We start from the raw sequence: 17,718 nt of genomic DNA on the forward strand, positions 1-17,718 counted from the left end.
GAAACATGAAAGAATGATAGGAAAAAAACTGCTGTAAGCCTAAATCCACTTGTTTGATCTGACCTAAAAGTAAAGGATTGCACATGCTGTACTATCCTTAACCGTATACACAGGCCAGCTGTCTGCACGTGAAACCACTACCCCAAGACCCAGATGCTTTACTGAGGAAAAACAAAAAGCTATTATTCAACACTGGTAGCATTACACAGGCACACAGAAACATTAATATTCCTGGCCAGTTGTATAACAATAGCATCAGTAAAACAAGATCAGAACTACAATGCTATTTGCAATTCATCTGTCATACAGTTTGAAGTGCAGGTTACAGTTCCCCATCCCATTGTGCTAAGATCTTTTAGTTGCTATCACCATTGGAAATACATGATCAAAGTAAACACCACTGGGTTTAACCATCAAGAACGTTGTTTACTTAGAAAAAAAAGGAAACTGTATAGTTACCGTGAAGGAACGTAGCCTTGCAGCAGGCACGCTCTGGAAAAGCAAAACTATCAAGGCCAGCTCATTAAGCAAAGAGCAAAATTCAACCTTACAGACTACTTTACACTGACTATTTCTCAGAAACACGTACTTTCTAAATCAAGGTCCTGCTGTTTCACTTTGAAGGAAGGGCAGTGAAGGAAAGGGCAGCACGTGCAAGCTTTACTTTAGATCAGATCAAAATTCAGCTCACTAAATAACTGCTTGCCCCAAGTAACATCTTTTGTAAAAACCCATGCATTGCAATCTATGTATAGTGACCTTGGATGAACAGAAGCTCAACTTAAAGTGGAGCGAGCAAAGAAACTGCACCCCAGCGGAGAGAAAGTGTTCTGGAAAAAAGTTATTTCACGATGAGCCTGATCCAAGGACCTATGAAGTCAGGAGTTGTTCCACTGACCTCAACGGACTTTGGATGAGGGTCTCTAAGAGGACTCTGCTGTACAGTCTTAGTGCTTATTCCTCACCAACACCATCACACCAGCTCCTTGGACCCCATTCTGCTCTCATGTTGGTTTTACTCTGCTGTAACTCCAGTAACTTACAGGGAAGTTGCTGGCAATTCACACTGGGTGAGTGAGCAAAACCAGGCCCTTTCTTGGCCTGACCCAACTCCCATTAAAGTCAGGTGAAAGACTCCTATTGACATTAATGGGCAATAGCCTGGGACCTGTGAGAGGAAGATTTTACTGTAGCCTCCATCCTCACAACTGATGAGATGTGGCCAACAGCTGTCTCATCCTAGCCTCTGCGCTTTGCCTATACTAGCACTTTTGTCGGCAAAACTTTTGTCGGTCAAGGGTGTGAAAAAACCACAACCCCGACGGACATAAGTTTCACCGACAAAAATGCCGGTATGGACAGCACTATGTCAGTGAGAGACACCCTACTGTCGACATAGCTACCACCACTTATTTGGGGTGGTTTAATTATGCTGGCGGGAGAGCTGCAGCTGAACCATTGTAGCTGTGCCGCTGTAGCGCTTAGTGAAGACGCTGCTCTGTCGGCACAGGGACTCTACCTCTCTGAGAAGCAGTAGCTTTGTCAATGGAAGAAACCTTCCCGTCGACACAGCACTGTCTACACCAGGAATTCGATCAGTAGAACTGTGTCATATGTGGAAAATCCACCTCCCTGAGTGACTTAGGGCTGGTCTTGTTGACAAAAGTCAGCTTTTGTTGACAAAACAGTAGAGGTGTACACACTGAAATGCTTCTCCCACCGATGGTAACTCTCGTGCTATGCCAACATAATAAAACCACCTCAATGAGAGGTGTACGGCTTATGTCGGTGCAGTCAGGGGGACGCAAGACCAGTGTAGACAGTGCATTCCTTACATTGGCAGTCATTCTTGTCAAATTTCAGAGCTGCGGTGGAGATGTGAAATTAACAAGAAAACTGGGCAGCTAGAGCCCAGCTGCCCTCTGCATCCCTGGAGAGCTGAGCAGCTGGAGTTGGGAGCAGGGCACGAAGCCCCAGGCGGATGGACCCTGCTCCCCGCGGCTGAGAAGCCCAGGGCCGCTTCTCCCAGCTCCCAACGGGGACCCGGGAGGGAAGAAACCTTGGGCGGCTTCCCTCAGCGGGGAACAGGGAGTGGGGGAAGAGGCAGCCCATCAGGAACCCAGGAACCCAGGAACCTGCGGGGCAGCTGGGCTCCCTGCAGGGAGCTGTCAGTGGATCTGAGAAACTGAGCTCTCTGTTCTGTGGGTGCAAGAAGAAAGGACCTGGCTTCCTCTAACTTCCTTCTACTTTCAAAGCAAACAAATGATCAAATGATGATATACTGAAACTCCCATTTTTGACAATGGTAAGAGGACAATGTGTCTAAGGCTACTTACAGTGACACTGTCAGGTTAAAAAAAAATAATTGTTTAAGATAAATGTCCTTGCCTACGCTACCAATAACACCTTTCTGAGCATTTTAAAAATCTGATCTACTTTATGCCCTTTACATTTTGTGCTTCAGCTCAAGCAATCACAGCATATTATGTTGCTTCTAGTCAATTTCACTTTCAGGTTTTTGCGTACCAGCACAAGCAACCAATACTTTGCGAGATACGTGTACTTGTTTAAAAAAATGTTCCCACTGGAATTTGAAAAAAATCATGGTGGAATTCCTTTAGTGCTATGTGTTTTCCTCACCATAATCAAAACCCATTACATCAGAAGTCTTCAGTTTGTTTTTTGCTGCGGGTTGTGGTAAAAACCGAGCAAGCACTAACTAGTCTGTTGGGCAATCTGTGTATTTACGAATATAGACAAAATAAATGAAGTCTCAGCATTAACTAACCTTCCTGGAAATGTCTGCTTCCCTTTTTAAAAGCTGCCAGCTAACTGCACAGGCAAAGACAGTCATTTGAGATCCATGGAGTCAAACTAGGTCACATCCATGCTGACAGATATAGAAATTAGGAATCCCTGCTGGTGATTGGGAAGATTACGCCATTCTGTTTAACCGGTAAAAATCAGCCAAGCACCCTCACAATCAATCTATGAAGTGAGTTCCAAGCAGCAGGAAGCCCACAGTACATCCTTCCCAGGAAGAGCATGAGTGCTTCTCTGATCCAGGCCAAATTTCTTTTTTAACTTTAGAATTAGCTTTGGCTGCAGTTTCTGTTGATATGGAAACACCGATTTGGGTAAGCCTTGCACACACCACAACAAATAAGAAGGGTTTTGTGCATCTCTTTGACTAAGCATTCCAGCTGACCACACTCATTCAAAGCCATTTTCATCCTGAACACAAGTCTTTCCAGCTGGAGAATACACTAGTTCACTATATTATCTATATATGAATACATATTCCATTATGTATTCGCTAGTGCACACTCAACAATGTAATATGCTAACACATCCAACAGACCTCCAGTAAGATCTTTTCCCAACTTTTCTTCTATTTCAAATATAAACCACAAGAAAAAGCCTTTAGGGGTTGCCAGGGTCATTTTAACAAAGCATGAAGGATCAAAACATTTTGCACAATACTGGGAACAGCAGCGCTATTAATTGGTAAAGAGTATCAGATTCCCAAGTTCCGGTGGAGCATTCACTGTGTCTTCAAACAAAAACAGCACTAGAAACTGACAAAGGAAATATGAAACGTCCATGACATTGAGTTCGACTTCTGTTTGCAGACAAAGATCTGTCCTGTGAGCCAAACAGCCACTTAAAGAAAAAGTTCCCATGGTATACAAACTATTAAAAATAGGCAGGTGACCTATGGGCCGACTCTTTTTTATCATGTCTCTAACAACGTTGGTAGTGGCAAGTGTGTGGCAAATCGAACAGCACAACCATCTTGTGCCCCTCAATTCCTGTGGGAGTCAGTTGCATGAAGGGGAGGAAGGATGTGTTTATGATTGAGACCTGAGACAGGGATTTAGGAGATTGAGCTCTATACTCTATCACTTGTCTGACTTTAGGCAAGTCTCTCAACCACTATGCCTGAATTTCCTAACAGTGGTGTTGGGAGACAATCTAATTATAAGTATATTGCACTTTGCCCCTTCCATCTAAAGATTCCCAAAGTAAGATTTGTCAGACGAAATCTGAGCCCAGATTTGGATTTTGTAAAAAATAAGCTTTCACACAAGTCCTATAAATTAATATTTCCATGAATTAATCGTACGTTAGCTCATTTGTAAACATTCTCCTGCAGGTTTGCAACTCAAATATTGCAATAGCATGCCAGTGCATGAGAGCCTACAACAAAACAGAATAGAAAGCACAGTAACTACAAAGGTGAAAACAACTAGTCTATTTTCACTGAAAATCAGAGCTTGAGGGAACAAGAATCTTAGTGAAATTCAGAGATATCACATTGGGAAGAGTATTAAACACCAACGATGACAGAAGGATAATATAAAGTATCTACAGCAACTAAAACAACAGGCAGAAAACAAGATGAGACTCAATGTGTGGCAGGGGTGCTTTTAACCTGGCATAGGCATCGATTTTTATTACTGTATAAATCCAAATATATAAGAACACAAGCTAATATCTCTGAAGAAATATAGTTTGAAACTTGCATACTTAATGGGAAGGATAAACCTGGAAAGCAAGAATGCTAAGGAAATCACCTGTGGTGGTGTTAAACAGAAAATCGGAATGAAGTTTGCAATGCCATGTAGCAGTAAAAACGGGTCACTCCAGTTTTGGGCTGCATACACAGAGACATTAAAACATCCCAGGAAGGGATGTAATAGCTCTTTCTTTACAACTCACCTGGAAAACAATACTTATTTCTGGGCACTTCATTAACAGAAGGATATTGACAAAGTGGTGTCATTCAGAAAAAAGCAATAAACATGATTAAGTGTGTGTGGGGGGGTGGGGGGGTGGAACATATGGGGAAAGCTTAAAAGACCTAAACATACAGTATATATAACTTCATTAAGCAGCCCAATTCTTCTCCCATTGAAGTCAATGAGAAAACACCTACAGATTTCAATGAAGGCAGGACTAGACCACAGGAAAGCATAGGACAATGGTCTACAAATATTTTAAGGGTTTGAACAACAAGGAAGAAGAGAAATTATTTAGGGTGATATGTGGGAGGTATAACTAGCAAAAATGGGGTAAAATTTGGGTAGTTGGAAGGTTTTTCCTAACATTCACTGAAATCGCTTAGGATGTGGAGTACTCTCTCAACTGAGCTGGTGGAAGCTCTATCCTTTGGGATATTTCAAATTAGGCAGGATGAAACACTAGAATATTTGCTATGAAGAACAATCATACATCAGCAATGGGTGGATGAAGAAGTTCTAAACTCTGAGAAATGAAAACAATAAAACAGCAGAAAGAATTAAAGTAATTAGTTTTTTTTCAAGTTATCAGGTTTAGCAATCAAGGCATTATTTGTTATATATGTAAGGATAATTTTTAAAATAAGTTTTTTTGCAGGAGTGCCCCTTTAACTACACCAGGAACGTTAATGTATTTCCATGTCACCCTTCAACATGACTAAATTACTGTCAGTTCACTGTGGTGCAAAGGTTTCTGGTGTACCCGAGAGTTCTCTCCTCATACAAGTAGTTAATGGTAATGATACACCCCAAGGTTTCTCAGATTCTTTGTCATGAGCGCTTCTCAAACTGGAGGAGCACTGGATGCAAAAACAACCTAATGCAGCAATAATAATCTCAGTAATGGCTTTTCCTGTCCAAATGAATTCACCTGTATTTTCTAGAACAAACCCTGCCATGGATCTATCCAAGTTAATCTGAGAGGCTTGTGTTTTTTGACCACACTCAAAATGTTAATTATGTCCAATACAATGATGTTATTGCAATACTGTGTTAACAAAGACAGGAAATATTATCTCTCCCTTCATATAATCGAAAGAATCCCCCAGCACTATAAAATATGCTCAGTTCTTAGAAGCCACATTCCAGTAAGACTGATATGACAGTTCTGCTCTTGGAGTGCCTAGAACATCAGTTCAGACTTTTATTTTTAAATTGGAAAATAGAAAAGAAAAAACAAAGTTTGTCCATAAGCACCATGGCCTCTGCTTGTTGCTCTAATTGTAAATGATTGTTATGTTGCCCACAGCTGGTGTCTTCTGAAATAAGATAAATGAAGGCAAATGATTTGTGTAAACTCCTACATCATAAAGGAAGCAAGGGGTGTACTGTCAACATAAGCCCATGTTAAAATGGCACACACCTCCTCTTTAATTATCTTGTATAGATTTGTCAGGAAAAAAGTAAAACCAATACTTCATGCTTAAAAAGAGTATTTTACGTCATTCATGTGAGTTCAGGTTAATAATCAGCAGTGATAGGATCTAGTGGAGAGGTCTGGCTGACTCAGGACCATGCTTGTTTCTGAAAGAAACTCAAAATGCAGAATCAGCTTGCAGTTACTTGTGCAATCTAAATTTAACATGGTACAATAAGTCAGTCACTGTTGGGGAGGGTGAGAATTGTTGAATATTTAATGAACTGATTTTCATATTTACAAGCCATCCATGGATCACCGTAAAGTTTAATTTAAAAACCGGTTGTGTGTGTATTTAGCGCTGGTGAAGGGAGTGGGATTATTGGCCTGACAAAAAAAGTCTTTTGTTTAATCCACAAGTCAGTAGCAGGGCAAACTTCCCACAAACTTCCCAGACTGCCCCAGCCCAGATATTGGTGAAGGAGGAGGAAAGACTTTCTTTAGGGTTCAAAGATACTTCAGCTGCTATGCTCATGCAGTTCTTGACCTTTCTGCTGGGGGTGCCAGCAAAATTGGAGAAACGGGAGCTGAAAATGAGCCCCCCCAAACTCATCTCATATAGGGGTCACCAAACATCCAACAGATGGAAACAACTTTCATTCCCTACTGAGCTGGGCTGGCTTTGAGCATATGACCTACAGACAAAAGGCTCCATAGCCAATTGGCAATGCCCTGAGGCTTCCCGTCCCCTAATAAGTACTAGTTTAAGAATAAATCAAGACTGGATGTCTTTCTTTAAAAAAAAAAAAAAAAAAAATGCTCTAGATCAGCCAGAAGTTATAGGCTGGATGCAGAAATCAAAGGATCTATGGCCTGTGTTATGCAGGAGGTCAGACTAGATAATCGTAATAATGCATTTTGGCCTGAAAATCTATTAAACTGAGTATAGCACCTTGCACCTGACAGAGGGAAAGATGGACTTCCTACTGCCTCTAGCTGTTCAGACATTACACACAGAGTGTAGCCTTAAACTTTAATCACAGCCTCAGCAACCTCTGCAAATATACAGGGTTGAGATATGTACACAGACTACATATACAATGTTGTGTGTGTTTGTGGGGGAAACGTGAGATCTAAATTCAAGTTGTTGTTTGTGTGCAGTTAAGATCCACAGCTAAGATTTTCTGCAAACTCACCATTTTGGCATCAAGCCTTACATGTTCTTGTTTTACTGCAGCTTCAAAATAATCCATTTTCCATGAGTTAAGTGCAGGAGAATGAGTTAAACATATGATTTTAAAGTTAAAACTAGACACTCCTCTTTTTTCTATCTTAGAAACCTGGCACAGGGCTTTATCTCATCAAGCTTTCCACATAATTTTATTATCAGTTATATCTGCAATGCCATGTCATCTTATTCCAAGTACAAGAAAGAGACCTTGGATGAAGTATTACGCAAAGGAAATTTCCTAATCCCACCACAATTAAAGGAGCAACCTGTTCTTTGATACAGGTACTAATCTGACTACTTATCACATGGAGTCAATAACCTGCAGTCAATAAAATATAGTCTCTCTACCCCAATACAAAAATAAGGAAGAGAAGAGGGGAGATTTACACTAAACTAGTGACAAGATTTTTTTTTTTTAAATGAAGTGGCGATAAATGCAGGCAATCTGTTTTCAAAAGATAAGATCACAGCCTAAAGTGCAAAGTTAGTCTACAATTATCTAAGGAAAGTTAACCATTTAAATCCCAAACAACCATAAAAATAAAACAGAGTTAGGTATTTTGTAACTACAAAATATTTCTGTGAGTTTTACACATTTTGGCCTCGAGTCAAGAAAGCACATAAGCACATGTACTTAAGTTCTATTGACTTCAGGAAGGGTCATTCCTGAGCAGGGATGCTTTCCTGAATCAGGGCCTTTGAAAGGTTCTTCTCTTTACGTCTTCAGAGGAGGGCGTGTATAGCTTTTTGATTCTCATGATCTTCTACAAGGGATTAAAAATATATTTTAGATTTATGCCACGGATACTGGTATTAGAAGATGGACTTAAAAGTAACACTCAAACAAACCGATCACACTTCATTACACAGTTACCTAACTAGTCAGTTAGACTACTAAATTACACTAAGACACACAAAAATATAGCAATGGGATGGAATTAACAGTGGTATTTATTGCTGGCCAAACTTCATCCCCAGGCAAGTTAAAGGGAATTTTACCATTGCCCTCCATGGTAACAGAGTTAGGCCAAAGCTGAGCACTTTAGAAAATCCCACCCTAAATCACATGGAAAAACAAACCTATATCAAGAAACTGATACGTAGCTGAGCAGTCAAATTAACAACAAAAACTGCCCCCATGGGCATCACAGCAGACTTTTTAATTACATGATCATAAACGATTTCTCAAATACAGTATATTAACGCTAGCTTTTCTCTACATTTGCTTCAGTACATTGAAGTTGATAGCACTGACTTGATCACATACTTCAGTGGAGAGCCCTGCTTGGATACAAAATTGATATCCGCATCTGATCCGTAAATATGGTCTGCAGATAAAAAGCAGATATCCGCAGATCTGCAGGATTCTACTTAGTGCTTTGCTGAACAGGTATAGGATAACTTGTGCTTAAAGTGAAGCAGGTAATGAAGTGCTCTGCTGAATCGAGGCCTTAGTTAACAACACACACACAGCATGTAAGAGGACCCTTAACAGGCCTAACAAAAAAATTCTGTTCAGGCTCAGTACATTATTTTCAAATTCTGTAACTCAGTTAAATTAAAACCAATTTCATTAAGAACAAAGGTCACAGACTGCCCCTTAGCAAGAACTATTTCCATGTCAAATTGCAAAGCTCAGCCATTTCACCTGCAGACCGCGCTCTCTCTCTCTCTTCTTCTCTCACACACACACACACACACACACACACACACACACACGTGCTGTGGGGAGGTGGGGGTAGGGAGGAGAGAGAAAACAGTTCCTTACCTGTAACTGGTGTTCTTCAAGATGTGTTGCTCATGTCCGTTCCAAGTAGGTGTGTGCACACTGCATGCACAGTTCACCAGAAGGTTTTCCCTCAGAAGTACCTGTTGGGTCAGCTCTGGTGCCCCCTGGACTCACGCCGCTATGGCACTCTATATAGGGGCCTGCTGACCCTCCACGTCCTCAGTTCCTTCTTGCCATTTGGCTCCGACAGAGGGGTAGGTGGGCAGGTCTTGGAATGGACATGAGCAACGCATCTTGAAGAATACCAGTTACAGGTAAGTAACCATCTTTTCTTCTTCGAGTGCTTGCTCATGTCAATTCCAAGTACATGATTCCCAAGCCAGACCAAGGAAGTGGGGTCAGAGCTCAGAGAACTACAGCCTGGAGCACTGCTCTACCAAACACAGCATTGTCTCTGGCTTGTTGAGTGATCACATAATGAGCAGTGAACGTATGGATGGTGGACCACGTGGCCGCTCTGCAGATGTCCTGAATCAGAATTTGGGTCAGATAGGCTGCCCACGAAGCCTGGGCTGTCATTGAATGGGCCATCAGCTTAGGAGCCGGCACTTTGGCCAAGTCATAGCAAGTCCTGATGCATGAGGCAATCCATGAAGAGATTCTTTGGGAAGAAATCAGAAGGCCCTTCATCCTTTCTGCCAGCACCACGAAAAGCTGGGTGGTCTTTCTGAACGGTTTGATTCTCTCTATGTAGAAGGCTATTGCCCTCCTGACGTCCAGGGAGTATAGTCTACGTTCCCAACTGTTAACATGCAGCTTCGGGTAAAAGACTGGAAGGAAGATATCCTGGTTTACATGGAAACGGGACACCACCTTCAACAGGAATGCTGGGTGGGGACGGAGTTGAACTTTGTCCTTAAAAAAACAGAGTGTACGGTGGCTCCGACGTGAGTGCTCTGAGTTCAGAGACCCTCCTGGCCGAAGTGATGGCAACTAGGAATGCCGCTTTCCAGGATAAATATAACAGGGAGCATGATGCAAGAGGCTCAAAAGTAGGTCCTGTCAATTGTGAGGGGACAAGATTAAGATTCCATGGAGGGACTGGTTGGTGAGTGGGAGGATACAGTCTGCCTAGGCCCTTCAGGATCCACGATACCATGGTGTTAGCAAAAACCAAGCAGCCTGCCACCTCTGGATGGAAGGCTGAGATCACCACCAGGTGCACCTTAACTGATGACTGCACTAGGCCCAGCTGTTTTACATGCAACAAGTAATCCAGGATCATGGGAACTGGAGCCGACTGAGCTTGGATGCCCCTTTGGGTGGCCCATGCCAAGAACCTTTTCCATTTAGCCAGATAGGTAGCCCTTGTGGAGAGCTTCCTACTGCCTAAGAGCACCTCCCTCACTGGCTCCGAGCAAGTGAGCTCCGGAGGATTCAACCATGGAGCTTCCAGGCCGTGAGGTGAAGGGATCTGAGGTTGGGGTGGAGAAGTGTCCCGTAATCCTGCATGATAAGATCCAGCGACAGTGGGTTGTCTATGGAGAGGTTGAGCAGCGAGGTGTAATAGTGCTGCCAAGGCCAGGCTGGGGCTGTCAGGATCACTGATGCCCTGTTCTGCTTGATCTTCCGCAGAACCCTGAGAATGAGAGGGATAGGTGGGAAAGCGTAGAACAGCTGACCAGTCCATGGGATGAGAAAGACATCCGCTATCGACCTGGGCTGTGCTTCTGAAAAGAGCAAAACTGAAGGCACTTTCTGTTGGACCTTGTGGCAAGCAGGTCTAGCTGGGAAATTAATTCCCCACCTCTGGAAAATGGTGTTCAACACGTCTGGACGGATGGACCATTTGTACATGAGAAAAGACCTGCTGAGGTTGTCTGCCAATGTTTTCTGGGCTCCTGGCAGGTACTAAGCCTCCATGTGTATCGATTGAGTGATGCAGAAATCCTAAAGTTTGAGGGCTTCCTGAAACAGGAGAGGAGCGAGCTCCACCCTGTCTGTTTATATAAAACATCGCTGTCGTGTTGTCTGTAAGGACCGATACCACCTTGCCTTCCAGATGGTCTCGGAAGGCCTGACAGGTCAGGCGCACTGCCCTTAGCTCTCTCACATTGATATGAAGTAGGAGCTGTGACTGGGACCAAAGACCTCGCATTCTTAACTGCCCCATGCGGGCTCCCCAGCCCATTGTGGAGGTGTCCATCACAAGGCATACCGATGACTGAGGTGCTGAAAAGGGAATTCCCGTGCATACATTGTTCGGGTTGCACCACCAGGTCCAGGATTCCAGCACCAATGGAGAGGGGGAAACTACACTGTCCAAGCTGTGACAGGCTGTCCAGTACACTGTCGCTAACTAGCTCCGCAGGGGCTTGAGATGCAGCCTTGCGTGCCTCACCACATAAGTACATGCTGCCATGTGCCCTAACAATTTCAGGTAGTTCCGGGCCGTCATGTGCGGACACAGTCTCAGGTTCTCTCTAAGGGTCTGCATTGCATGAAAGCAAGATTCTGGGAGGGAGGCTCTGGCTACATCTGCATCCATCATGGCTCCAATAAACTCTATTCGCCTGGTGGGGACCAACGTTGAGTTTTGGACATTGAGGATAAGTCCCAATCTGTCGAACGTGGTCCTGATTAACCTTACGTCTGCCTCTACCTGAGCCCTGGTTTGTCCCTTGATTAACCAGTTGTCGAGGTAGGGAAACACCTGCACTCCTCTCTTCCTCAAGAATGCTGCTACCACCACCTTCCACTTGGTGAAGGCATGGGGAGCCACTGAGAGGCAGAAGGGAAGGACTGTGAATTGGTAGTGCACTTGACTGACAATAAACTGAAGGAATTTCCTGTGACCCGGAAAGATGGCCATGTGGAAATGTGTGTTCTTCAAGTCGAGGGCGGATCGCCCGGATACAGGGAAGGGATAATTGAAGCCAGGTAACCTTACAAAATCTCAACTTCTTTCTTTATGTACTTGTTGAGGTTTTGGAGATCGAGGATAGGGTGCAGCCCTCCCTTGGCTTTTGGGATTAAGAAAGAGAGTAAAACTCCTTCCCTCTGAGATCCCAGGGGACCTCTTCCACTGCTCCGACTTCTAGGAGCGTCTGCACTTCCTTCTGAAGGAGTTGATCGTGAGAGGGGTCCCTGAAGAGGGACAGGGAAGGGGAGGATGATACTCTGACACTGGGATCCGGTGCTCCTGCGGGATCGCCCAGTACTGGCTCTTGATCCTCAGTGCTGGGATCATGTATGTTGTTGGCACCGGTGCCGGGGTCTGAGCTCTCTATGGTGCTGCACGCAGCACTTGCCGCCAAGTGGGAAGGCCATTCTCATGCCCCCGACACAAGCGATTGGGATCTCGCTGACAGGGACTCCTGGGTCTGATGGTACATCTACGGGATCCAAAAAGGCCACTGAGACGGCATCTGCCACTGTGGGGCCCACAGTACTGCAAAGGGCTGTGTCTCCCATCTGCGTTGCCTGCTACAGTGCCGGCTCCTCTGTGAAGCGTATGACTCTGCCTCTGAGTCAGATGAGAGCTGCTCGCTCTTTGGCGTCCGTGGAGGAGCAGTGCCGGGCAGTGCCGATGAGTAGCGCCGGGGAGATCTCGACCTAGCCATCATGGCCAGTTTGCCCCGGACAGCACCGCAGGCCTCTTCGGTGCCAGATCACACTCCAAAGGGTGGCTAGATGGTGGTGGGGCCATCTCCTCGATAAGCTCTCTGGCTGCCTTGAATGTCTCTGGGGTGGAGGGAAGCTGGAAATCCTCCTCCTCCTCCCACTTCCCATGCGCAGAGTCCACCAGTACCAGACTCGACAAGGCTCTTCTCTGGCCCGGCATCAACAGCGTCGAGGTTGAGGGCTGGGGGCTCAGGTATCCTGGCATAGGTCGCACTCTGGTAGCCTCCGCAGGCTTGGACTTAGGTGTTGGAGAGCGTCCTCTGTACCTGCTCCTCTTCTGCAGTCCTGGTGAATGGGAGCGGTGCCGTTTCTGAGACTGCACTGGACCCCTCAGTGCTGGGGAGATTTGACGATGCCGTGGCTCCTTTGGTGCTGGGGACACATGCCCGTGCCGAGGCTCCTTCGGTGCTGCTTCCTTTCTTGCCACCGGCTCCTTCGTACTTAAGCAAACAAGACACGAGGGAAGCACTTGCTAGGCAAGAGCGGCAAAGTTCCAGCGACTGTCACAGGCGGCAAGAAGGAACTGAGGTGGCAGAGGGTCAGCAGGCCCCTATATAGAGCGCCATAGCAGCGCGACTCCAAGGGGCACCAGAGCCAACCCTATGGATACTTCTGCAGCCATAGGGAGCAGCCCTTGATGTTGCTGCAGAAGAACCTGAAGAAAACATACCTGGATACCACTAAGATGCTGCCTAGAGAGCCCTGGCCTAGGTACTATTTTGCTTTATATGCTGGCAGATACATTAACTCTGGTTTTGTTGTGATGTTCTTGGCAGTAGGACTGCCGACTCACCATACCGCAAGTGCAGCCATTCCATACAATACTAACAGCCTCTCACAGCTCTTCTGTCTTTGCCATCAGGTCTTGGTTCCTTAGCACTCTTAGTCAAATTGCAGCAGACAGTGTCTCAGGCAGCTCTTTCTCCCAAGTCTCTGAAAACATCTAGGCCATCTGAAAATTGCCAGGCCCAGATGACCATTGTTCACTGCTGCAGCCAGAGGCAGGACGACTCCAAGGAGAGAAAAGCAGCCCAGCAGCATGTGAATAAACCACCAACATATGTCACATTTTGCAGATTGCGTTTGTCCCCCGCTACAGTGTCCTCTTTTGACTCTTTCTAGGCTTCATCTGTTCATTCCTAATGTGAAGTGTATATAACCTCTCAGTTTGTCAGAAATACAAAATGTAGAAGTGAAGCATTTGTGACAGTTACACTATTCCTTTTAGAACTCCAGTCGTGTGTGCTGGAATTCACCTCCCCACTGCCCAGGGCTCCATGCTTTCCCGAAGTTTGAAAGGAATTACCCACTTCCTAGTCCAGTTTGACTTTCCAAGTTGGAGGAAAGACCCATTGGAAGTGTGGTGTGCACATCAATATGTGAGGGGTCCATCTCCATTTTTGGCTGCCCGGAAGAAACTGATCTCCACATGAGAACTTCAGAGAAATAGGGAGATTGTATGGTCTAAGGCAAAGGTTCTCAACCTGGGGGGCGGTGCAATCCCCTGGGGGGGAAGAGTCAGAAATTGGTGTTGGAGCAGCATGACCCCCTGTTCTTCGTTACTAAATCGGAGGGCATCCCAGATACATGGGAGGGAACTGCTGCAGGGCCCCAGTATGGAAAAGGCTGAGACCTGCTGGTTCAAGGGATTGATAGTTGGATAAGGAGCCTTTCATATGAAGGCCAGCAGTTACTGACAGATATTAGCAGATACAGTGACTGTTTGGGGGCCAAGTGAAATAAGGTTCCCATAATCCAGTTTCTAGTGGACAAGTGTCCCAAAGAACAAGATCACACCTGGCACTAATTAGCATGGCTCTTAGCAATCTCAGAAGAGATAATCCTACTCAGCTCTATTCAAATAAGCAGTGGCAGATTGCCAGCAACCATCATTTTAAAGGAGTTTGAGTCATTCTCACCTAGCTGATAATTTTACTGTCAAGAAAATACATTAACTATGTAATTCTCCTTTGCACCAAGAAATAACCAAGGGAACAAACACTGTAGAAGAAGAAGAGGAAAGGTACCCTAAAGACAGTGCCATCTCCCACCAAATTGGGGCTAAGACATGCGGTATTGAGTAGCAAAGCTCACAATACCACTGACTCTGTCATACCTGTTCTCTGATTAAACAGAGGTTTGGAGCTACAATGCAATCACTCAAAAACCTTTCACCAACACTAAATTTCCTTTAGAAAAGAACAAAAAAAACAACCTTCAGAGGAACAAACAAACAGCTTCATTGTGAACAGAGATCAAACAATACACTTTTCTCCAGATCCCTGAATTTTCCCCAGGTGTTTTTCTGCTTAATAAGAGCCTACTGGAACACAGATTAACCCATGTTCTGGTTATAATCTTACTATGCTATTAACTCTTTCACCCTACCCAGCAGAAAAAGATAAATAGGCAGGAGAAGAGAACACAAGCTAGTCCAAAACTTTTTCATTATTTAAAACACATAAACACGATTTCTCCCTTCTTATTTGTATTTCCAGTCTCGAGCCAAGTAACATGCCATAAACAAACTTCAGTAGGTCACTGTTTAAAGCTAGGTTGGTCTCTGACACGCACAAACAAAAAAGAGGCTCCCCCATTTTTATTTATTTAAGTAAAATCACGTTTCAACATATAGCCTTGTGAACTGTCAGACCTCCATACAGAATACCGAAATAATGAAAGATAGCTACTCAGCTGTCAAGGCAAGAAAATCAGTTCTTTTTACATGCCCTGTTGTCATTAAATCATGAATTATTTCCTTGCTTCTTGGGCTGCTTGGTAAGTGCTTAGTTCAAGAAAGTTACAAGGCATCATCACAATTTCACCAATTTTATCAAAGCAGAAGTATGAGCCAATATATAACTGAAGTCCAGGACAAGGTGATTTCTTGGGCTAACTTTGACAAACTTATGTGGCAAGAGTTTTCTTGTGAAAAGCTCATTACCAGGACATCAGCTAAATAACTAAAAAACATTTTAGAACAAGTTAGTTTAAACCCAGCAGTGTTTCACTATAAACAGACAGTCATTGTCCATACAGAATTCTACTGCACACTGAAAATGGTAGGACATTCCCAAAGTGAGATCTGGAATAATACATTATTAATAGCACTGATGGTTATTTCTTTTTATATTAAATTCAATTTAAAAAAAAACTATTTTCTGGGTTTGCTTGGTGCTTCCACAGAAATTTCAGTGTGATGCAAAGTTCAGCATGCTTGTGCTGCAGACAACTGAGGAGATTGTTGCAGTATTTAGGTCTAACTTGCTACTGAATATATGGGGGACCTGATTACAAAACATTTCACATTGGATTACATTGCTGCCTTTCCTGTTATATACAGAACTTAGCCTCATGTTTCTTTCTATAAATAAAAATGTGTGTGTGTTTGTTCCAAGTTTCTGCTCTGCCTGAATCACAGCAGAGTTCCTCATCCCCAATTCCTCTGATTCAGCAAAGCAAATACTTGAAGCTGGGTCTCCAACCTTCCCAGGCAGATCCCCAACCCATCTATACTGAGGATGTCTCCCTGCTCTCTCTCAAATTCAAAATACCCCCACAAAATGATTCGGCTTTGACAAAACTGCATAGTTTGCAAAAAAAATATTTTTCTTTTTTAAAACTTTCTTAGAAATAACTATTAACAGATTTTTAAAACTGAGATTAGAGTGGAAAATGTGTTTCTCTCTATTATTTCCACCCTCAGCCCTTTTGGTCTTTTCAGTCAAATGTGCATTTTTGAAGTAATCACTGATAAGAAATCTATCACCCGCCAAATGGAGTGCACATTCTGTTAGTCAAACAAGCTCTCAGCCCCACCACCTACTATGAAGTGTGGTGTGGAACCTAGGCTGAGAGCATGCATTTCTCTTTCAGCATGAAGAGGAAAGCTGGAGAAAATAAGAAGCTGGATGTTACTCATTCATTTCTCAAGGAAAAGGACAACATACTTGTGCTTAAGCCAGTAAATCGGCAATGTGGCTGCCAGATCTCTTAGTCACACCACAAAGCTAGCACAAGCAGTGCTTGCTTCATCCTTGACAACACCATAGCTGCTACTTTATAAATGGCTGACGATTACAAATGGGGCATTTTGTAAGCGGGCTGTGCGGAACACCTGACCCATCTACTTACCTGGTTCTTGCCCAATCTCTTACACTCCAGTTTTATGGTTTAAATTCTTCCTCCAAACTCACCAACCCTCCTTTCCTTGTACAACTTCAAATCAAGTCCAAATTTGAAGCTTACCTGCTCTTTTTCAGGTTTGTCAGAGATGTCATTCAGACTGCTGGAAGTCAGGTTTCTATGAGTCATGGCTGGACTGCCTGTAAGGACAAGGTCAATACAAGTTAAAGCATCTGTTACAACCCAGTCAAGGACACAGAGGGCCAGGCTATAGCACTACCTTCCAATGGGCAGCTGAGGAGGGCAGGGTACTAGGCCAAACTGGAGAATATTTTAAAGCTTGAAACAGGTTGCTTTACAGAGCTCAAAGTGGCACTGGGAATAGAAAGAAACTACAGATTAATAGTATCTGGTCTACAACATTCCCCCACTACGTATGAAACATAAATAAACTGAAGTTTAAGGTGCTTCCAAAAACCAGAGTTGGAGCACTGCTCCTGGAGATGTCCAACAGGTGACACTTCCTACAGTAGTTTCCCGAGCTAACAAAATAGGAAGCTTTCTCAGTAATCTGACTGAGTGGCTGGTTTAATCAACACTGCATATTGGCAGCTTGTCTATATTATCAGCTGATGCTGTTTAGAAGAAATTACTTTTCTTCCAATTACCTTGTTAACTGACACTCCCTTTCAACTATAGGCTAATTCTGAGACTGCTGAACAGAAGAGAAAACTATCTGCACGTCAACTTGGTGTAAACCACAGTAATCAACAGGGTAGCTGACTGAAAT

The 17,718-nt window shown here is 43.9% G+C and overlaps 1 protein-coding gene across 3 annotated transcripts in view; it reads right to left on the reverse strand.

The window, feature by feature from the left end:
- Positions 1-17,718, reverse strand: part of SLC4A4 (solute carrier family 4 member 4) — a 260,171-nt gene that overhangs the window by 95,810 nt on the left and 146,643 nt on the right. For all 3 annotated transcript variants that reach the window (XM_067557015.1, XM_067557014.1, XM_067557013.1), the window contains one exon: positions 17,052-17,128. In XM_067557015.1, the coding sequence (XP_067413116.1) occupies positions 17,052-17,128 (77 nt within the window). The remainder of the gene's footprint in view (positions 1-17,051; positions 17,129-17,718) is intronic.

This window comes from Emydura macquarii, unplaced genomic scaffold, assembly GCF_026122565.2.
Source record: "Emydura macquarii macquarii isolate MOO-44397 ecotype Brisbane River unplaced genomic scaffold, CSIRO-AGI_Emac_v2 contig_1790, whole genome shotgun sequence".
In the NCBI taxonomy this organism is placed as follows: Eukaryota; Metazoa; Chordata; order Testudines; family Chelidae; genus Emydura; species Emydura macquarii.